The sequence below is a fragment of the Rhinoraja longicauda genome, chromosome 12, assembly GCF_053455715.1.
Source record: "Rhinoraja longicauda isolate Sanriku21f chromosome 12, sRhiLon1.1, whole genome shotgun sequence".
Classification (NCBI taxonomy): Eukaryota; Metazoa; Chordata; class Chondrichthyes; order Rajiformes; family Arhynchobatidae; genus Rhinoraja; species Rhinoraja longicauda.
In genome coordinates, this window is record NC_135964.1 from 11,354,692 (window position 1) to 11,378,157 (window position 23,466).

Here is a 23,466-nt window from a genome sequence, read left to right on the forward strand (position 1 = left end):
CCTTAGAAGATGGTGTCTGACTAGCAGAAATAATCCAATGTATTACGAATAAGGGGGAATTGCTCTATCTGTGGCGAGAACATCACAACAGCACCCAGTGGGGAAATTCTGGAGAGAACATCATTGGTGTAGAAATAAGAAAATGGATGATCGAAGGAATAGACAGTCAGCAGGAATTAAATGAGAAAATGTAGGAAATCACAGATAGGTTTAGGAATAATTAGGTTTTAACAGTAAGCCATTTTAACTACCTCAATATTGACAGGTGCTGCCTTTGTGATTAGATGGGACAGAATTTGGGAAGTGTGTCCAGGATATTTTTCTGAAGCAATATGTAGATGGTCCTAATAGGGAATGGACTACACACTCAATCTCCCCTTAGCAAAGGAGGCTGAGCAAATGGTTGATGTATCAGTGGAGAGCCCTTTGGGGCAAGTATCCATAATAAAATGAGTTTCAGGACATCATGGTAAAAGGTAGGACTGGTACTCAAGTTAAGTCCAAAATTTGGAACAAGGTGCTAAATTTGACATAGGAAGGGAAAGGAGGCCAAATTAGATGCATCAGGCAGCAACACACGTTGATTGGGAGAGAAAGTTTGCAGGTAGGATGAATGGCAAGTGGGAAGCTGTTAAAGTTTCAGGCATGCATGTTTCCAGTTAAACGATGGACAAGGCTAGTAAGATTAGGAAAACTTGGTTAACAAGAGATATTGATGATCTGGTCAGAAAAAAGGTGGTACATGGTAAGTATAGAGGTAGATAAGGTAAAAAGGAGAATCCCAAAATAGTAATAATGCACTTATTACTATAATGTAAATTGCTTATTAAGTAATGTACTCTTAAGTACATTAAGAGTAAACAGATAGTTAGGGAAAGAGATCCACTTTAAGATCATCATGCCAATTTATGTATGGAGCCACAGCAAATGGGCAAGATCTTAAATGAAAACACCCAGTATATTTATGTTGGAGGACGTTGAAGTTAGTGAGTTCCCAAGAGGGATGGTTCCTGGAGCATAGCAATGTTACAGGAACAATAACATTTAAGAGGCACCTGGAATGTGCAAGGCAAAGAAGAATTAGGAAAGTGCGATTAGGGTAGGAAGACAGAGGGGTTGACATAGATGCAGTGAGGCAAAGGTCCCATTTCTATGCTATACAATTTCATGACTCAGGCATCAACCTGCATTTACATGGGTCGGGCTTGGCATGCCCTGTCAGGGAGGCACGGCAATGACAAACTTCCATTTCTGTATTTATTTCAATTTTACTTTAAAAAACAAATGCCCATAGAAATCAGCATGAAGCAAATATTTTTTGTATATATGCTTGTTGCTTACTAACTGAGTTATGTACATACAGCAATTTTCTTAATGTGGGTACAATTCAATGAAACAAATCACTACAGAAGAGAGCAGTGTGTAGCTGTAAATTCCCTAAAGAATATTTAATACAGCAATAGTATTATTGAGGCCATTTCCCTTTAAACTGAAGCCACATATGTAGTTTAAATGCCACTCAGCTTCTTGTTCCATCTTTACTTCAACTTGGCCTTGAACACCAGAACAGCTTCCACAAGTTTTATATTTGGCAATGATAAAACTGCTGTGCACTCATTAAACACATGATATAATTATATATTTGGATAATTCAATAGAAAGGCATCAACATAGCTAACAATGCAGTTAAAGAAACTGCTGCATAAAATTCACCAGTAAAATCTGATAAGTTAAATGGGGAAGTTTTAAAACTGTTACATTTCACACCAATACAAAAACTGCAACATTAAAATACGGTCATACCAAACTGAAGAGAAAATAGGTTGGTAATCCATTCTATACTATAAATGAACTGTCCAGTTTAACTAATATTCATTATATCTTCCCAGAACTAAAGGTGGAGGTTTAAAATGAGTCACTGAGTATTATTCCTATTCACCAACTGGTCGAGTCATACAATTGCTGGTCATCTGCTCCGCGAGTCCCTCCTGTTGTTGAAGTTGCATTGTAGGATACATCCAGAGAGGGAAGGAGAGAATGCAAGAGCATGCATCAGACAGTGGAGGATTCCGTTAGATAACACAGGCAGACACATTTAAAAATTAATTTAGGGTACATTGTAGGGATTTTGCTTCATTAAGTCATAGTAGTTCGTACTGGTGTTCACTTTGTTGTACTCCAGTTTTCTAGATACTCTGTGGAGGGGAAAAATTAAAAAGGGAATTATTTTAAAATAATATCTCATCCATGCATTCTAGCTATTTTGTTCATAGGGGAATACAGTCACCTACTTCCATTCAGATATTTTGTTTTAAAAGCCCCAAGCTCCCACTTTGCTGCTATCAAATCATTCAAGGACACACATCAAGCCAAGTGAAGCTTTGAAAAACAAAAAATTTCAATGCTCAAATTGACATAAAAATAGAAAACATTGGAAATACTCATGAGGTCAGGGGACATCAGTTGTAACAGAAATAGAGTTAACACTCCAGAACTGGAGGAGTGAGTAAACAACTGTGTTTTAAGTTGCAAATTTGCAGATAGGGAGAAAATGGAGACAAGATAGGGAATGTCTATTGGAAGGAGCGAAGCTACACCTTCCCATTTACCTCTTCCCACCATCCTAGGACCCAAACAGTTCTTCTGGGTGAAGCAGCATTCATCTACACCTCTTAATTTTGAGTTATGTTCTTGGCTCATGATTTAGCTGAGTCTCCACTGGAAAAAACAGACGCAGACCAGATAATCGCTTTTCAAAATACACCCGCTCACTCCACCAGAGTGACCGGGCTTCCATTTGTATGCTATTTCAATTCTCAATCCCAGCCTAACTTATGACTTCAATTTCCAATCAATCAATCAATCAATATATCTTTATTGTCATTGTACGTTCAAGGAGATTAAGAATGCCACTTTCATATCGATGCTATAAAATAAATAAAACACGGCGAAAACAACAAAGAGGGAGGAAAAAAAAAGAAACAAGATAAAGTGCAAATAGGTTCATGCAGGGTCAATTGTGCCAGATGACCATGGGGCAGAGACAGATAATGGGGGCACTCAGCAGGTCCGATTCAGAGCAGCTATAGCTCTAGGAATAAAGCTGTTTCTTAGTCTGGAGGTGTAAGCACAGAAGGCCTTGTACCGTCTGCCAGATGGAAGTAGCTCAAACAGACAAGTGGCATGGGTGTGTGGAGTCCTTGTAGATGCTGGTGGCTTTCCTGAGGCAGCGTGCGTTGTAGATGTCCTCCAGGGCTAGTAGCTGTATCCCAATGATCCTCTGCGCTGTGCAGACGACCCGCTGAAGAGCTCTCCTATCTGCTGCTGTGGAGCTGAGATACCACATAGAGATGGCGTATGTTAGTATGCTCTCTGTGGTGCATCGGTAGAAGGTCATCAGCAACTGTTGGGGCAGGCCAGCCTTTTTCAGCGACCTCAGGAAAAACAGCCGTTGCTGTGCTTTCTTGACCAGCGCAGCGGTGTTAGTGGACCATGTGAGGTCCTCTGAAATGTGTGTGCCCAGAAACCTGAAGCTGGACACTCTCACCACTCTGACCCTATTGATGAAGACTGGAGCGTATTCCTCATTCTGTGGCCTTCTAAAGTTGATGATTAGCTCTTAGTTGTGTTTAGGGACGGGTTGTTCTCTGAGCACCAGCTCGCCAGGTTCTGCACCTCCGCTCTGTAGGCTGATTCATCGCCGTTGGAGATCAGCCCGATCACTGTCGTGTCATCTGCAAATTTGACGATGGTGTTGGTGGTGAATGCAGGAACACAGTCGTGTGTGAAGTGGGAGTAGAGGATGGGGCTCAATATACAACCCTGTGGTGTGCCAGTACTCAGAGTGGTAATGGAGGACAGGTGGAGGCCCAGTCTCACTGCCCGAGGGCGCTCTGACAGGAAATTCAGGATCCAATAATGCCCCAACGAAGCTCACGGGTTGTGGAATAGCATCTTACTTTACATCAAGTATCTTGGAACACTCATTATTAAATGCAGCAATTTAAAGTACCTGGCATTTACTACTTGTATCAGATACAGCCAGTTGATGCAAGACCTTCCACTACAACTAACTCAGTTTTGTTCTCTCCATAGTGGTCACTGGATCTGCTGAGTTTCCAGCATTCTCTTGTGTTATTTCCAGAAATTTGTGTCCCAGCACAGCCTCCTTCCCTCCCCACTGCTCCTGTACATCTCCCGTTATTTACACTCTTCCAGATTGATTGGCTACGGTTAACAAGCATTCATCACCCTGACATCGCAAACACCACACATCATGTCACAATCGGAGGCTCCAGGATGGAGAAACAAGACCGCAGGTGCTCGATCAATCTAAAGAAGGGTCCTGACCTGAAACATTAAAAGTCCATTCCCCTCAGGCGGGTTTCCGCCGAGTTTCCTCCAGCACCTTGTTTTCCAATTCCAGCTTTTGCAGTTTCATGCATTACCACAGCCCTCTTGTCATATCCTGTTCTCTCTACTTAACACACTCCTGTTTTCCCACTTTTCCAGTCTTAATGTGAAGTTGTCTAACTGAAGTTAATTTTGTTTCCATCACCACAGATGTTGTCCGACTTGCTTTGGATCTCCAGCACTATTTGCTTTTATCTGAATCAGGAGTGTCCTTTGTTAAAACTGAGCAAACCAAATAGTTTGTCAAATAATAGACAAATATGTAAATAGTTAGTCTACTGCTGAAACCTTCACAACTTCACTATTGAGGGAAAGCAATTGAACATAGAGAGAGATCTGTCAACAACCATGTATTCAGCATATTATTTACTGAAGCGTGGCTGGGAATGTTAAAAAATGCCTAACTTTCAACTGGGGTACAGTGAAATACAAATAATAGCAATCTCCTTTTACAAGAACAGAAGAATGAAAAGAGAAGGAAGTTGTTGGCTATCAAGGTAATTGCATTATTGCTAAAACTTTGCATCTTGTCAAAAACAAACAGCTTTATCTAATAAAGAACTGAGCAGATATATGGCAGAAATAAGTTTGTAGAACCACATCTTGCTTAAATTAAGATCCATTGACAGCAAAATGGTGTATGTAACAAATCATAATTAAGACTTAAAACACCATTTTTCACAAAGACGAAAGTTCAAATCATACACCTATATTATTTAAATTCTAATTCCTTAAAGAGCAGTTCATGTGCAATGCTGCTTAATAGATTGAGTATGCATAAGAAAACAATTACCTGCTTCGAAATCTGGGTGATAAACTCAAGCTCACGGTAATTCCAGAACTATTGATCACAGGTAGAACAGTAGCTGAAAATAAATAGAAATGAAAGCTTACTGTAAAATCACAAACAGCACCAAATTTTTCATTTTTGAACAGCAATGGATGCACATTACCACGGAATGTCAGAAGTACCTCAGATTTTACAACCTGGATTGCAAATTTAGGACACTTCGGTTTGTCCACCATTGGACTTAAACACAGATACTCGATTGCTTTTAGCCCATACTTCCAAACAGCAGTACATATTCCTATTGATAAAACTACAATTCATAGTCTGGAGTGTTCAGGAAAATTGGTAGATCTAATCTAATCTAATACTTGGATTAAATGGATGTTTAATCAACTCCAAAACTAGCCAAAAGGTATTTTTAATTTCATTTTCTCCTAGTTTCAGATTTAGCACATAAAAATGAATCAGCCTTAATTTTTAAACAAAACTTCCGACATTGTAGTCATTGCATAACTTTAATGGTTTTATTTTGAGTAAACTCACGTCAGAGCTTAAACAAGCAATACAGATAACCCATGCATTGTGCCAACTAGAAATTTGCCTTTATAGAATCCCCAAGTCACTATTCAAAAATTTGATGCAGAATAAAATTTGTTCTCATGGAAATAAATGGGAAACAAATAAAGGTTTTTCCAACTAATCTTTTGTTGCATGCACAGAAGAAACGGCTGCATATTATGGAATAATAACACCGAGATAGGGACTGTTTTGTAGTAGCATGGGGGTTGTCTGAAATACAAACAATGGTCTGGATGAGGTGCTCTTTCTCTGCCCATTGAGCACCAATTACACCAAAGGAAAAAAGAAAAACCGCAACCAAATAAACACGAGATTGATAACAGAAATACTGATACTATCAGTGCGCTACAACTCATGGCGGAGAAAATGCAGATGCGTGTGAAAAGACTCACGGTCAGATGTTGGGACAGGTATATGGAAGGACTGTCAGCAGCAATTTAGGGTCGAAATATGGATGTGCAGAGAAGTCTGCTTCTCTTCACCACACCCAGGTGTTAAAAAATGAAATGTCTTTTGGGATGCAGCTATGCACTATATTGACGATCCACTCTGACCTAACAGGTTTTAGAGATACAGTGCAGAAACAGGCCATCAACCCACAAGAATCTGCGTCGACTAGGTGGCGAAGCAGTAGAGTTGCTGCCTTACAGCGCCAGAGACCCGGGTTCGATCCAGACTACAGGTGCTCTCTGTACGGAGTTTGTACATTCTCCCCATGACCGTATGGGTTTACTCCGAGATCTTCGGTTTCATCCCACACTCCAAACATGTACAGGTTTGTAGGTGAATTGGTTTTGTATAAAAAATTTAATTGTCCCTAGTGCAAGTGATAGTGTTAATATGCGGGGATCGCTGTATCTCCAAACTAAACACTAAGACACAAGTGACAATTTACAATTTTTTTTTTTACAAAACCTACAAACTTGTACATCTTTGGAGTGTGGGAGAAAACCAGAGCACATGGAGAAAACCTGCGCAGTCACAGGGAGAATGTACAAATTCCGTAAAGATGGCACCCGTAGTCAGGATTGAACCAGGATCTCTGGTGCTACAAGGCAGAAACCCTACTGCTGTGCCACCATATGTGCCTATATGGCTGAAAAGGTGAAAGCATAGACTGCACATTGTGCCTACAGAAACAAAGGAAACTTGGACAATGCAAATTGGAGACTGGGCCAATAACCCAGAAACAACCTATCGCCTTATCCAATAGTGCTGGTGACACATATGGAATAGAAAAATGCACTCCTACCCATAATGAACCAAAACAAAATCTTTTAATTTTCTTAGCATGTGGTGCACATAAACACGACAAAACCATTTTATGTAGCTCTGCACAAAATACACGTGTTAATGCTATTTACTGAAAAATCAATTGTCACTTGTATATTCTATGATCAAGACAATTTCATAATCGAAAGATTTCAGGACTGTATTCATACCATAATATACACAGCAAAGTAGTTTACCACTTTTCAGTAAAATACCACAATATCTCACCACATGTAAAGGAAATCAAACTCAGATGTACGCAGTGATTCAACGAAGTGGACGGAAATTAACCACAAAGAACTGGACTCTCAGATTTGATACATACCGGAATGCGAGTACAGTCTATCATCTTCACATTTAATAAACATATCAGCAGCATTTTTCTGGAGAATGCAAAAAGGGAAACATTGTGAACTGCATTGACCACAGAATGGGCTGAATTATACAAGACATTGATAATGCATATTGTTACACTAGCAATGGCAACACTGATTGAATAGTTCTGCACAGAATGCAAGGTTACATTCTGCACTAGTGCTGTCGAAAAGTAAATAGTGCCACCCCTTGGCTCTTCCCCAGAATCATCTATTAAGAAACTAACTTCCTACAAGTATAATGAATAGTTAACAGCTTCACTTTTAAAATATTAACTACTTAAAATAAGGTACAGGTAAATAATTCATTTTACCCCATACTGCATAAATTTCAGAAAAGGAAATGCTAATTGGCCCAAGAACATTAATGATTTGTGATTGCATGCAAGATATTAAGTTGCATGTCTAGGAGAAAATAAATGTGAGAATACTTTTATCCCCTCCCATACAACTGAAGAACTAATAAGAATCTTAAAAATACAAAGGGCTCACTCTGCCATATTTCATAATGTGGGCAGTCAACATGGAATATGCTACAATTACATGTTAAGGTAACACAAAGTGCTGGAGCAACTTGGTGACTCAAGCAGCATCTCTGGAGAACATGGACAGGTGATGTTTTGAGGGTCTGAAGAAGGGACCCATCCAAAGCATCACTTATCATTGTTCTCCAGAGATGCTGCCTGACCTGCTGAGTTGTTGTTGGGAATTTTGAAAGTTATAAGGAAGTCGAGTAAGTTATAATATGGTTAACCCTAGAACTCACATACTGGGAAAGCATGATGGGAAAAATGGCCAACATAGAATGTTAGGCTTCACAGCACAGTTTAAAACATTCTGATGAAAAGCAGGCTTCCTTATCTATGGAGGGGGGTTAGTCCTTCGCAGTTCTGTCTAGGCTCTTATCTGTTGCAATCTTGAGATATAGTGTTTGTCATAGTGTTCAGCAGGCAAGTCTCCTAAAGGTTAACAACCTCTTTAACAAGGTGACCCCATTTAACGAGTTGAATTAAATCTTCTTACAGGGACATTGACATTTATGGTATCTGTTAGATATATGGGAGAGGGGTTTTCAAAACAACAAGAAAAAAAGGTTAAAGTTAACCCTGGGGAAAGACAAAGGTGGAAGGTTACAGAGACATTGATTAATGATGGTTTATTTCAACTCCACAAGTAACCAGTGTCATGAGGATATAAAATTTGTATAGTTACTATGGCAAGTCTCCTCAGACGGTTTCCTGATGTGCATTGATAAGGCCTTAAATAAACCAATTTTTGATACTCACCACTGATCTACGAACGGTTTTGTTTTGTTTGTGCCTATCTGAAGTACAAAATTCACTCCTACACTCCAGCAACTTTGTCTTTTTTTATAAAACCAACAACTGCAGTGCCTTGTGTCTACATGTAAAGATGCCTTCACCATCAAATTACACTGCAAAGACACACACAGGCTATTCCAAACTCATCTAAACCCAGCATCTGTACCAAGAAGAAAGGCATCAGGGGAATACCACCACCTGCAGGTTCCCTTCCAAGCCCCAACTTGCAAAACACAACGCAAATCCCTCATCACTGTATCCAAATCTCAAATCTCCCCACAAACAGTGTCGGAATACTTTCACCAGCAGGAGTGCAGCAGCTCAACACCAGTGGGGATGGGTAATAAACACCGGTTTTGCCAGCACTTATTCTAAACAAATTATAACGTTTCAATTTCTAAGTGACTCGATACAACTTTATTTATCCCAGGAGGGAAATTGATCTGCCACCAGTCATAAAACACAAAATACATGAAACATGAAATTAAAGTAACAAGTGGAAAGGATTGGGGATGTACAAAGATTGGGGAGGGAGGTCAGTCTACCCCACAACAGAAGGGAAGTTGTACAGTTTGATAACCACAGGGAAGAAGGATCTCCTGTGGCGTTCTGTACTGCACCATGGTGGAACCAGTCTGTTGCAGAGGGTTCTCCTCAGGTTGACCAGTGTGTCAGCAGTCAACACCAAGATGGAAACTCACAAGCTTTACTAGTAAGCAACCAGGCCATGGCAACAATGTGCCGAATATCTTTCTATAAATGGAGTATCAGTAATAAAAAGTAATCTAAAATTAGTGCATTCTTGCAGCTCGAACATGTGAATGCACCAAGGTCTGAGCACTTATAGGTTTGGCCATGCAAATACAAATTAAAAATAACGAAACAAACTGTGGGCACTTCACATGGGTACAGTTTAAGTCTCTACATCAATGATTACATTTTATTAAAACCTATTTACACGAAACCTAGAGATGCACTTTTAAATATATCACTTTGGCCATCACCTCACTAACCTGCTTGCTTCTTGGTGAATAAAAACCATTGTGTGCGCAATGATAATCCTGTCTCTGCAATATGGTGTTGAGCATCAGCATTTCCGAACTACTTTGCGGTGAACTTGAGGAATCCGGGAAGGAACGGAATCTCTTCAGCGGCCATCGAGAGGATTCCCTTGCCTGGTCGCTGCACGCAGCCCGCTTCCTGGATAACGGGGATGGTGAGTACGTGTCAGAGCTCACGGATGTTATTGTACGTCTAGGGGTAGCATGGACATTTAATCCACTGTGATGCCCCAATGTAGATGGAAGGCAGAACGAATTACAAACCAAGCTTTGATACACTGATTCAAATGAATTGATACCTTTTCCTTTAGATTTGAATAGGCTCTGTACAGAATGGAACTTGGCTGGGACAGAGGCAGAAATGGAATGCCTCCGTTTATTCCTCTTACTGTTATCCAATCGCAAGAGCATTCTGAATGGTGAACTGTTGCAAGTCATCACCGGATCATTTGGCCGCGTAACTGCACTACTGCTCAGCGGACTCTGTTCTGCATGTCGTAGGTGATTAACAATGATTCTTGGGCTTAGCAATTCCACCCCGGCCATGTCCGATTTTGAGCTCAAAGACTTTAAGTTGTTGGAGTTAGTCACACGATGTTGTTGGGGCGAAGTTGACCCATTCAAAGGAGTTCCATTAAAAACTGGACTGGCAATGGCTGTTGGAATTTTTGGACTGCAAGGGCTTACTGGTAGTGGCTGGAAGGAGGCCAAATCATTGTTCAGGCTTCCAAATGCGAAGCACTGACCGTCAGATTTTGAATTAATTTGTGGCACAGTCCTAGAAGCTGCATCTGCGATGAGAGTAAACGTCGTCTCCAGATTATACTGCAAGGGTTTGTTACTTTTTGGAGAAATTGCCTTGTTCTGCTTATCTCTACCTCGAGCATGGGCCTTTACTTCTATAACAGAATGATACTTTAACCTCTTTAATTTCCGGGCATCCATCCAGGCTTTGATCTGTGTCCCATTTTGAATGGTGTTTCGCTTTGATTTGTTTGTATTGAACTGGAGATGTCGATAATGTTTTATTAACCTTGATGCAGCCTCTGTTTTATAGGTACGATCAAGCAAGTCACTCATTGAAGCTACCATACCTGGATAGATATCAATAAGTGTGGTATCACTCAAACCAGAAGAATCATCATGATTTTCTATTGGAGATTGATTGACATAAGATGATGTAGTTTCTTCCAAATTTATCACTTCGCACCAATCATCCTTAAACTTGTGCTGATAAGGTTCGGTGCTACTGGGTAGACAAAGTGGCTGCCACATAGGGCTGGGGGCCATATTTAAATTGTCGTTGTTACTATAAGGTTTTGAAGAGTGAGCTGATACTTGGGAAGTCGGAAAGTCACCACTGCAATCTGGAAGCAGAGAATTTAACAAAGGACGTTAACATTATAAATATTAGGTAAAGTTAAGCAATCTAGTTGAAGCAATAATTAAGATTCTAGGAATATAGACATCATTGAAAAATCAAATAGAAACGATTTGATAAATAAACGGCAGTTGAAACTTTATCCAAGTTCAGCAAATGATTTGAAAGTATTGTACTGAGTAGAATTCTACTCTTAATACATGAGAAAAAACATGAGAAAAGCAAGCATATTTACAAGTGAGAGCAATTTGTTTCTTTTCACAGGGTGTGAGGTGTGTCTCTATGACAAATAGAGAATTCATCTTCCATGACTGGGTGTGCAATATATCGAGTAAACACATGAAAATATTTAGGAGCCCCCAGAACCAAAATTGAGTTAGAATGAGAAGATAGAAAAACATATGTAAAAGTTCCAAGTCTGTGCATGACGATTGGCAAAAGCTCAATTCATGATGAGTACAACAGAACCAGTTGTAGAAGAATACATTGTTTGTGCACTGCACTAACTGATTGTAGATGCTATTCAGAGGGAACATCTAAAATAACCAGGTTAAGAGCACAGGACCAAATGGAACAGGACAAACACCTTATGATCCCTTATTATGATAATGACCCCTTGCTTTAGACATCCGGGCCAGAGGAGATATCACGCCTGCAACTATCCTATTAAGTCTGTAAGAATTTTGTATGTTTCAATGAAATCACTTCTCATTCTTCCAAACTCAAAAGAGCACCGAACCAGTCTCTCTAACCTGAGACAACAAGCGCACCACCCCAGAAATCAAGCAGGGGAATGTAAAAAGCATGAAGTGCTTCAGCATCTCTGGAGAACACAGACAGGTGGCGTTTCGGGTCAGGACATTTCTTCAGACTGATTGTGGTGGGGTGGAAGACAGCTAGAAGCGAGGTGGTAGACACAAATTGCTGGAGTAACTCAGCGGGACAGGCAGCAGCTCTGGAGAGAAGGAATGGGTGATGTTTCGGGTCGAGACCCCTCTTCAGAAGAGGTGGGACAGGTGAGCGATAGGTGGATACAGGTGAGGGGGGTGGGGATTCGATAGGCAGATGCTCATAAGACATAGGAGAAGGAATTAGCCATTTGATCTATAGCGTCTGCTCTGCCACCTGATGTTGCCTGGTTGGACAATGGCCAGATATGAAAAGGCAAAAAGTGTGAGATAAGGATAGAAGTTCGAATTCTGAATCTGAGAAGAGGTGGAGTCGGACAAAGCCTGACAAGTGACTGGTGGACTAGCACCTGTAGTTTTTTGCATATTCTCTGGCGAACGTAAATATTTTTGTCATCTCATTAGAAATGTTTGGGCTCAAGCAAACTGTGGGACAAAGTGAAAATTACACACACACATCTATTCTGGCTATTTGTACAAATAGCAAATAAAATAGTTGAAATGATATGCAGCAAAGGCTCTCCCATGTGCTATCTTCACACTGGTCTGAGTCACTGAAGCAAGGGGTGAAATGATGCAACTTCTTGCTACGTCCGTTTTACCAGGCGAACCTTTGATACAAGCATACTGAGAAAGGTTCCAAAAATGGCACATTTCACAGATTTTCAACCCCCCATTCCATCCACAAGGATTTCTGGATAATTCCATTGAATGTCCTGCTTTAAATTAAGTGAATTTGAAGAAATAAAATGCAGTTACAAACCAAAAGCTTTTGAAAGGCATGCATGATAACTGTATTGTCGAATGTCACAGCCCATCTTTCCCAAACTGATTGATGACACAAGGGACCCTGTGCTTTGGCCCGGTACCCAATGGCATTAAAGTCATCCCATCACAAGTTTAGTCCACTTCCTTTCCTTTTGGCAGTTAAAATTAACCAAAAAGTGAGAGAAGGAATCACTGTCAAATCTATCACAATTTGGAAGCATAGTGCAGTTAGTGCTGCTGCCTCAGACCCAGCAACTGGGGTCAAGCCTGATCTTACTTGCTGTTTGCATGGAGTTTGTTATGCAGCCATGTGGATTTCTGCTGGGTTCTCCATTAATCTCCACTAGTTACCCCAAAGAGTAAGTAATGGCAAAAAGAATCAAAAGGGAAACCAATTAGCATGCAAGAGAGAATACTTTGCAGGGATAAAAGGAAATAAGAAAGAACAGGATTAATTGTATTTCTCCCTTTCAAGGTGGCATGAATGAGATGGGCAAGACTGCCACCCCCTGCATTTAACTGCAAAATACATTTTCAACAAAAAGGAACAATCATCTGTGCAGAATCAGAGGGGGCAGTTCCTTCCTTCCTCCCCTCAGTTCTAAGTAGCCTGGATAAAGGATCTGAAATGAACTTCCAAAAATTCTCGACATGATTGAAACAGAACTGCTTAATTTGCACTAGATCTCTTGTGAGCAAGTATTTGTCAGCACACTTTCAGCACCTATATTCCCTACATGATATTTCCAATTTTGGTGTGCAAGGTTTCCATTTACATATCAATGCCAAAAGTTGAATTTATATTGTCTCTGAAAAATATATTACTTAGCAAATCTATCTGAACTAAGGATTAAATACAGCATTAAACACTGAATAAAGATTTAAGAATATCAAATCTGCTATAATCACAATTCTGCACAGCAGTAACACCTCCAGAATAGCGCATCCATACCATGATTAAGGGGCAATGATCCAATTTGTATCTTCAACGTGGGTGTAAACGTAATCAATGGATTGTCTTTATTCTTCCCTACACATTTCACCTTCAAAGATTTAATAATTGAAAGCATTTAATATTTAACAGTTAGGGCAAATATAATTTACATTACACAACATTCAGTGGATCAGCAGTCCCCACTTGCATACTGGTACAGCTTCAAAAAATATAAAGAGGCAGCCATTTTGACCCTTGTTGCTGCTCCACCATCCAAAATTCACCGCTGACCTTTCATATCATATCATATATATACAGCCGGAAACAGGCCTTTTCGGCCCTCCAAGTCCGATCCGCCCAGTGATCCCCGTACATTAACACTATCCTACACCCACTAGGGACAATTTTTACATTTACCCAGCCAATTAACCTACATACCTGTACGTCTTTGGAGTGTGGGAGGAAACCGAAGATCTCAGAGAAAACCCACGCAGGTCACGGGGAGAACGTACAAGCTCCTTACAGTGCAGCACCCGTAGTCAGGATCGAACCTGAGTCTCCGGTGCTGCATTCGCTGTAAAGCAGCAACTCTACCGCTGCGCTACCGTGCCGCCCCTCACCATGACATAATTTTCCAATAATTAACTCCATATCTCTCAATTTCTTTGATACGCATAAATGGAAACCTAGCCCCTTATTTTAAAATAGTAACCCCCAAATCTTGAAAATTCAGAGTTAACATCATTCCTGCTCCTATTGTTAGCACCCCCCCCCAGAACCTTAAATTTCATCTCTCAAGACCTTTTCATACCATCCCTTCCACATGTTGCAAATATTGCATTGTAATGAGTTATTTAAGATGTGTAAAACCAACTCGCAACTTGCACCTCAAACATGCCTTTCTCACGAGTCCTTGTACAGTATAGTAGAGAGAATTGTACAGAATCAGTTATATTCATTTAGTTCTCAGAGATCAATTCAGTTACTTCCATTCCATAACTCTTACAACAAAAACCTCTTGTGATAATGTATTTTTTAAGCGTTTACACAATTACAATTCAAAAGTAACCACAGAATGATTCTTTCAGCTTGTATTACCAACGGTTTTCCTCATGTCACTTCTGGTATGGCTGTTAATTACAAATCTGTCCTTTTTGGTTATCAGCTTTTCATGAACAAATCTGAAAACCTAATTTCTAACTACTATTAATCTCCTCCTGGTCTTTTTGAACCAGGACGAATCATAATTTTTCCAGTTCACTTGCCATTGTCATTCCTGGAACCATTCTAGTGCATCTTATTGGCAGCCATCTTAATCTGAGATAGATTATATAGTTGCACAGAAGCACCAAATTATCCACATTGTGAAAGCAAATCTTGAATTATTAATAGGGGAAGAGAATTTCTAAAAAAACAAACATTATTAAATATTTATATCCTAAAATGTAATGGAGACTCACTAAAATTATTAGAATTATTTTACTATCTGAAACTAAAGCCTTCAACTTGAGTAAGAAGAATGAGATATCATTTTAAAATGAATCAAGGTTAGTCACAAAATTGGTGGCAACAGAATGCAAAATTTACACTATCAAATAAAAATCTGAAAAGTACATTATTAAATAAACAGGACAAGGGATACTATCTGTTTACTTTTTTTAAAAAGGCTAGAGGCTAGTAGAATTGAATCATCATTTTGGACAATTTATTAGAAAGTCAAATTTATTTGTAAACTTTGATTGGTGATCCCTGCAACTGAAGTCTCAAAGATATAGATGGGATTACAGTGCTGATAGATTGAAATGCTACAACAAGACAGCAAGTCAAAGTGAATTTAGCATCTTAAAGTCAATATTTACTTGTAATATTCTGTAGATTTACAATAATTTTTTCTCTTCACACAGTGATTTACTAATCATACAGTTGCCATTATTATCAGTTAACACAAATCCAACACCCACCACAATCTGCTTTCCAAGGCTGGAGTTGCTAGTCGCCAGCATGTCAACATCCATCTCGTATTTATCACCCACATTCATCTCTCCCATGGATACACTGGTTTGTAGCTAGGTTAAAAAAAAAACAGGACAATTGTGCCCTTAAAAATTTCACCTTGACCCAAAATACTTCCACCAAGCACAATCGCAATCAGTCAATTAAGACAGATCTCAAAATTGACAGATACACCCAAAATCAAAAATAAAGAAAATATAAGAAAATGCTGCAGTAAGAAAAGTATAGAGTGGTTTTGCATCCAAAATAAACTTAACATGAATATCTACTCAAATTAAGCTACAGCTGAGGTTAAAAGCCAAGACACTGTATTAGCACGATTAAGAAACTTAATACTACACATACACAGAGCATCATTTTTATATATCATACATCTGGCATTAATTAAGTAGTGACATTTTATGTGCAAGATGAAGATACTATACCTTAGACGTAGTTTCACTGTACTCCTCAAAATCTGAAGTATGATCCGCTTGACCTTTTGTTAAAAAGATAATTTTAAATCCTTTTGAATATGTGCAAAATGCAAGAGCCTTATCTGACACAATATATATCCTTACTAACAAGCAGATCAGATATACAGTGGGTTGAAAAAAAAGACCTAATTTTGTTAGATTGAGAGAGGCAAAAGGGGTAAAGATGGTCTACAGGAAATATAGAAATTACTTCATTTCATTAAATCCGTAGTCAGTGTCAAGTCATGTTTACATATTTGACAACCGACATGCCAAGCTTGCATTTGCCTTGTGCAAAGTTCCCTGACAAACGCTTGCAGTGGCATGGCTTTCTGGGGCTGTGCTGTGCCAAAAGGTGCAGAACAAGCATTTCCCTGCAAAAATTGCCAAAATAGCTAACAGAGACATAGCCACCAGGAAAAAGATTACAAGTGTTTAACATCCATTCTTGGAAAATGACTAGAACTTGTAGGACTTCTAGAACGAGAATTTGGAGAGCTCAGATGGGAACATACAAGGCAAGTGAGCACAGTCCCCGGGGACCTGTAGTTTTAGTCGGTCAATATAATTGATTATGGATAAATACAACATCCAAAATTACAGGTTGAACTAACAAGATTCAAAATGTTATGCGAGTGCATGGTATTTAAAAATAAACTGAAAGGACATAACTATGTTCAACACAGATCAATGTTGGAAAGTACAAGATCAAGATATATGATTAGATTGCAAATTGCAGTTTCAGGAGCAAAGAGAGAAGTTTGAAATCAGTCGAGTGAAAGTGATTCAGTGGCTTTCCGCAAATTACAATAGGCTTGGATTCTTGGAAAATGCTTTAAGCAAACTTTTGCAAATTAAAAAGGCTGGGGTTGGGAACTTTGTACAATGTATCCAGTGTACAGAGAATAGCTTCATAAATTGAAGATGTTGCAAAGGAGCCACGGCATATCAAAAATTCAAGCTGAATGTTCGTTAGTACACAAATATATTCTTGTTATTTATCACAAACCAAAATTTCTCAACTTTAAACACAATTAATAAGTGTTTTGTTATACCTGATAGATTGGTGCTTAACCCCTGGCTGACATCAATTTCATACAGTTTGTCAGATTGCGCCTGGCTGACATCAGCTTCACACAGTGTATCTGACTGCTCCAGGCTTACATCTGCTTCACGCTGTTTACTAGACTGAAACAATAATGACAAGAATGAATCTTCATTGGCTTTTCACTGGTTCAGTCTACTAACTTTAAACATTTTAAATTCCACCGTTTCTATAAAACCACAGCTAAAATGCTCTTAAAATGCAATTGGATTAAGACAGGTTATTGCGTTGAAAGTTAGGGCTCATTATTTTATGTACCTTTTCCTTGGAGTTATTTTGGCCTTGTTTTCTCAGGAGGTAAAAGTCAACAAGACACCATCTCGTCTGACCTAAAAGAGTCAAGAGAGTCCAGAGTGTTTTATTGTCATATGTCTCAGATAGAACAATGGAATTCTTACTTGCAGCAGCACAGAATATGTAAACATAGTGCACTATAAACAAAGAAAAAAAGACACACACACACACACACACAAAGAATGCTGGAGTAACTTAGCAGGGCAGGCAGCATCTCTGGAGAGAAGAAATGGGTGACGTTTCAGGTCGAGATCCTTCTTCAGACCTGAATCGTCACCCAGAGAAGCTGCCTGTCCTGCTGAGTTACTCCAGCATTGTGTCTACCTTTGATTTAAACTAGCATCTGCAGTTCTTTCCTACACACACATTGATCATATGTATATATAAACAAACACACATACGTACACACAATAAAACCCCAATAATAGACTATTATTGCACTATGTAGTTCAGAACTTATTTGGGGTTGTAGTGTTTAATAGCCGAATGGCTGTCGGGAATAAGTTGTGCCTGAATGTTACAATTTTCAGGCTCCTATACCGTCTTGCCGAAGACAGGGGTGAAATGAGTGGTGTGGGTCTCCTTGTTGAGACAGCGATTCCGGTAAATCCCTTTGATGGTGGGGAGGTCAGACCCAGTAACGGACTGGGCAGTGTTCACAACTTTTTGCAGACTTCTTCGCTCCAAGTTGCTGAACCAGGCTGTGATGCAACCAGTCAATATGCTCTCTACTGTATACCTGTAGAAGTTCAAGAGAATTCTCTAACATACCAAATCTCCGTAATCTTCTCAGACATAGAGTTGTTGACGTGCTTTCTTTATAATTGAAAAGAGTGTGCTGGGTCCAGGAAAGATCTTCGGACATGCATGCCCAGGAAGTATTTGCATCTCTCCACAATCGTCCCGTTGATATAAATAGGATTGTGGGTTCTCATCCTTCCTCTTCTGGTCCACAATCAGTTCATTGGTCTTATTGATATTGAGAGCCAGGTTGTTATGCTGGTACCATTTGGTCAACAGATCGATCTCACCTCCATATCCTGATTCATCATCATCTGCAATTCGTCCAACAACAGTGGTGTCGTCGACGAACCTGAAGACGGATTTGCAGTGTTCACAGGCATGTAAGTGAGGTAAAAAAAAGAAGAAAAGAGCCAAGCGCTTGCGTGAGGCGTATGAGGATCAAAAAATTGGAAAATTTACACACAAACGTACCAGTTTCAAGCCTCTTTTAGTGCATTTCAAAGTAAAAACAGACATTACAAAATAATATGAACACTAATAACATTTAAGTAAATTTGCACATTAATTGATAATCAGCCCAAAAGGTGGTAATGGGCTTTTCCATGTTTTATATTTTAACTAGAGCTACCAACCTTGTCAAACCAAAAAAGGGAACACAGATGGCAAAAAGGAATTTTTAGTGAAAAAAAGGAATTTTGCAATTTAACAAAACTTACAACCATGCGCAATACAGGATGCACTTTCAATACAGGACATTGTGATGTCCAGTGCTCAAGTTGTTATCTCCATCGTTTATCTACATGAAATAGTCCACAATGGTTCAATCCAATCAAGTACATGTATCTAGTGTTTCATTTTTAGTTCTCAAACTGTCAGAGGTTCTAACAGACAGGTCCTTGCTAGAGAGCTTTTTGTTATAAGCAATGGTTGCCCGTTTGCACTTCTCCAGAAGCCTTTCACTGAACTTCACTTGATGACAACAGGTTTTTTTTAAGCACCGCTATACACTTTCTGTGTGAGTAAATCTGATAGTGTTTGTGTGCTAAGACTTGGGCGAAATTCAGTGGAGTTTTTCCTTATTTAGTTGGCCTTTGGTCAACAGAGTGATATTAATTTTCAGCGATGCAGTTGTGTTTATTTGGTTTATTGGAGGCTAATGAAGTCGCGCAGCCATAAAATGACAATGATTAACAAAGTCCGTCTGAAGTACACTACCTATAAATAAGAAAACGGGTTTGATGGAAGGATTGAGCTAAACTGTTTCAGCAGTCACACAACCTGGAGTCAGTGCGGCCTTTAGTGCAGGATGCACGGCTGCCTCAAGACATACCAGTGAGCAGTCATCAAAAGTGACTCCGGGCTGGTGAAAGGGGGAATCTATCCGGGCCTGACCTGCAAAGCAGTTGGTCCCAGGCAGGAGAGTGGCTGCGAAGGCTCACCCGCCCCCCTTCTCTCCCCTCCTTTCTTATCCTTTTCCCTTCCTATCTAACTCTGCACGTTGCTGGTGAACTGCGCTCTCTGGAAGTCCGCTGCCAGACGCCAGATTTCAGCCCAGTCTGCAGCGATGGCGAGCTGCCCTTCAGTCTGCTGCTGAAGGCGGCCGCTCACGCTCTGGCGACCGAGGGACGAGGACACGCGCTTCGGACCGTGGCGGCCCAGGGACGGGGACACGCGATCCAGACCGTGGCGGCCTAGGGATGGGGACTCCCGCTCCGGGCCACGCGCTCTGGGCTGCAGTGGCTCAACGACGGGGACTCGCGCTCAGGACCGCAGTGGCTCAACGACGGGGACTCGTGCTCCAGGCCGCGGCGGCCCAGAATTCCAAAAAAACGTATTTTACTAAGAAAAATTGTGCTGTCATAATTATCTAAAAAAAAAGGTAATAAATAAGTAACGTAATGGTTGGCAGCTCTGTTTAACCTTGTTTTAATTAATTTAGTTTTATAATCTTGCACTTAAATTTAATATTTACCCATTAGTCCCACCACTGATTTTCTGGCACTCTTGGTTTCAGAGCTTTGCTGGTTTATCCAGCAGGCCAAGGAAGTTGGCTATGGGGATAGATTTGCTGGCTCCAGCTGGGCTGGAGTTCCAGAGCCCTGGCTGCAGATTGCAAATTCAACCCACCGATTGGCCGCGGAAGTCCCGATGAGGTCGGGATTGGCTGCCTTGCCCAGCCTAGGTGCCACATTTCTGGTGAGACTTCCAAGGCTCGCGGAGGATTCTCGCGGAACCTCTAGCGACCAAATTGACAAATTGGCCATGGAAGTCCCGATGAGGTCGAGATTGGCTGCCTTGCCCAGCCGAGGTGCCACATTTCCAGGGAGGCTGCCTGGGTACGTGGGGGGAGATTTCTCGCGGAACCCTTAGCGACCACTAGCGGAACCCTAGTGTTCATTACAAGTCTACAGTTCGCTTTTTTTTTTCCTTTCTCTTTTTCAATCCGACTTCTCCGTTTATTTGGCAAAATGAAAAACGCGGAAACCATGCGAAAAGCACGGAAAATGGATTTTCAAAAAGCGGAAATCCGTGGAAACGCGGAAAATTCACATGCCTGGTTCAGCTACATAGTCCTGAGTACAGAGTGAGTAGAGCAGGGAGCTGAGCACACAGCCTTGAGGTGCTCCTGTACAGATTGTTAATGAGGAAGAAGTGATTCGGCCAATTCGAACAGACTGGTCTATGATGCGGACGTAGAGGATCCAATTGCAGAGGGACACGCAGAGACCCAGTTCTGTGAGCTTGGTAACCAGCCTGGAGGGGATGATGGTATGAAACGCCGAGCTGCAGTCTATAAACAACAGCCTGATGTATGTATTTTTATTGTCCAAGTGGTCCAGTGCAGAGTGGATTGCATCTGTCGTGGTGCAGAGACGTTGCTCTGTCGTGGCGGTAGGCAAACTGTAGTCGGTCGAGGTTCTTGTTGAGGTAGGAGTTGATACGCACCATAACCAACCTCAAAGCACTTCATCACCATGGATGCTAGTGCCACGAGTCGATAGTCGTTGAGGCCTGTCATTTTACTCTTCTTGGGCACCAGGGTAATATTGATGCCCTCTTAAAGCAGGTGGGAACCTCAGACCTCAGTAATGATAAAGACTTATAAATGTCACTTTTTGTTCATTAAAAATACAAGCAAAACAACAAAGTTCATACTGCCAAATACAGGGTAAACTCAACATATTGTGCCTTAGTATACATGATTTTGACTGCTCCCCCTCAAACCACCTGCCCCCCCTTATCCTGTCAACCCCTGCCTCTGTTCTCCCCAATCTCCACCACCGACCTCTCTGACCTCTTCACAGGAATAAAAACTGCCACCTGCTCTCTGGACCCCATCCCCTCCAGCTTTGTCAAGGCCTGCCTTCCTGCTCTCTCTCCACTTATCACTGCAACAATAAACTCCTCCCTGTCCACTGGCATCGTCCCGCCATCCCTCAAAATCGCTGTTGTCACCCCCATTCTGAAAAAACCTGGTCTAAACCCTGACACCCCAAACAACTTCAGACCAATCTCCAACCAACTCTTTCTGTCCAAAGTTTTGGAACGTGCTGTAGCTTCCCAACTCAAATACCACCTCTCTACCAATAACCTGTATGAAACTTTCCAATCCGGATTCCGCTCAAACCACTGTACTGAAACTGCGCTCCTCAAAATCACAAACGACATTCTCCTCTCCTCCGACACTGGCAACCTCAACATCCTCATCCTACTTGACCTCAGCGCCGCCTTTGACACCATAAATCACTCCATTCTCCTCACCCGACTTGAAACCTCCCTTAACATCACCGGCACAGCCCTATCCTGGTTCAAATCTTACCTCTCTGACAGACACCAGTTCATCTCCATTAACAACTGTAAATCCCCCACCGCTCCCCTCCCCCAAGGTGTCCCCCAAGGCTCAGTCCTTGGCCCCCTCCTCTTCATCCTCTACCTGTTCCCCCTTGGTCAATTAATCCGCCGTCATGGTCTCAACTTCCACTGCTTCGCCGATGATATCCAGCTCCTCATCTCCACCAAGTCAATCTCCCCCACCACACACTCTACACTGACAAACTGCATCACTGAAATAAAATCTTGGCTTCAATCAAATTTCCTCAAACTCAATTGCAACAAATCTGAAATCATCATCATTGGTCCAAAAACACTCACCAAATCCACCCAAAACATCATCCTCAACATTGATGGTCTCCCAGTGTCCACCTCCCCTCACATCCGGAATCTTGGAATCATCTTTGATTAAACCCTCTCCTTCGACAAACACATCAAACACATCACAAAGACAGCCTTCTTCCACCTCAAAAACATTGCCCGTCTCCGTCCATCCCTCTCCTCCACAGCTGCAGAAACCCTCATCCACGCCTTCATCACCTCCCGTCTGGACTACTGCAACAGCCTCCTCTATGGCGCACCCTCAAAAATCATCAGTAAACTTCAATACATTCAAAACTCCGCTGCCCGTCTACTCACCCACACCCCGATCCGTGACCATATCACCCCCGTCCTTTACAAACTCCACTGGCTCCCCATCCCCCAGAGAATCCAGTACAAAATCCTCCTCATAACCTACAAAGCCCTCCATAACCTGGCCCCATCCTACCTGACCGACCTCCTCCACAGGCACACTCCCACCTGCACCCTCCGCTCTGCTGCTGCCAATCTCCTATCCCCCCACATCCGGACCAAACTCAGATCCTGGGGGGACAGGGCTTTCTCCATCGCTGCTCCCACCCTATGGAACTCACTACCCCAAACCGTTAGACTCCTCCACACTCACCACATTCAAAACATCACTGAAGTCTCACCTGTTCAGTACTGCCTTCAACCACTGAAGGTCACCTCACCTTCTGTCTCCTTTCTCTGTTCATTTACTTATTTACTTATTTATCTATTTATTCATTTCCCTATGTTCTCTAAATCTCTGTAAAGCGTCTTTGAGTATATGAAAAGCGCTATATAAATAAAATGCATTATTATTATTATATGGCTGGCATTATTAAATCTCCCTAGATGGAATCTAACAATAATTTTACAGAAATTGTAGGTGCAAAAT

General features: G+C 41.1%; 1 protein-coding gene across 3 annotated transcripts in view; it reads right to left on the reverse strand.

Annotated features, from left to right (window-relative positions):
- Nucleotides 1-902: 902 nt before the first annotated feature.
- Nucleotides 903-23,466, reverse strand: part of LOC144598704 (uncharacterized) — a 36,808-nt gene continuing 14,244 nt past the window's right edge. For all 3 annotated transcript variants that reach the window (XM_078409014.1, XM_078409012.1, XM_078409013.1), the window contains exons 3-11: nucleotides 17,634-17,704; nucleotides 17,326-17,458; nucleotides 16,241-16,293; nucleotides 15,764-15,868; nucleotides 13,821-13,911; nucleotides 9,764-11,178; nucleotides 7,380-7,437; nucleotides 5,207-5,279; nucleotides 903-2,195 (exon numbers count right to left, since the gene is read on the reverse strand). In XM_078409014.1, coding sequence (XP_078265140.1) covers nucleotides 2,108-2,195; nucleotides 5,207-5,279; nucleotides 7,380-7,437; nucleotides 9,764-11,178; nucleotides 13,821-13,911; nucleotides 15,764-15,868; nucleotides 16,241-16,293; nucleotides 17,326-17,458; nucleotides 17,634-17,704 — 2,087 coding nt within the window. In that variant the 3' untranslated portion in view covers nucleotides 903-2,107. The remainder of the gene's footprint in view (nucleotides 2,196-5,206; nucleotides 5,280-7,379; nucleotides 7,438-9,763; nucleotides 11,179-13,820; nucleotides 13,912-15,763; nucleotides 15,869-16,240; nucleotides 16,294-17,325; nucleotides 17,459-17,633; nucleotides 17,705-23,466) is intronic.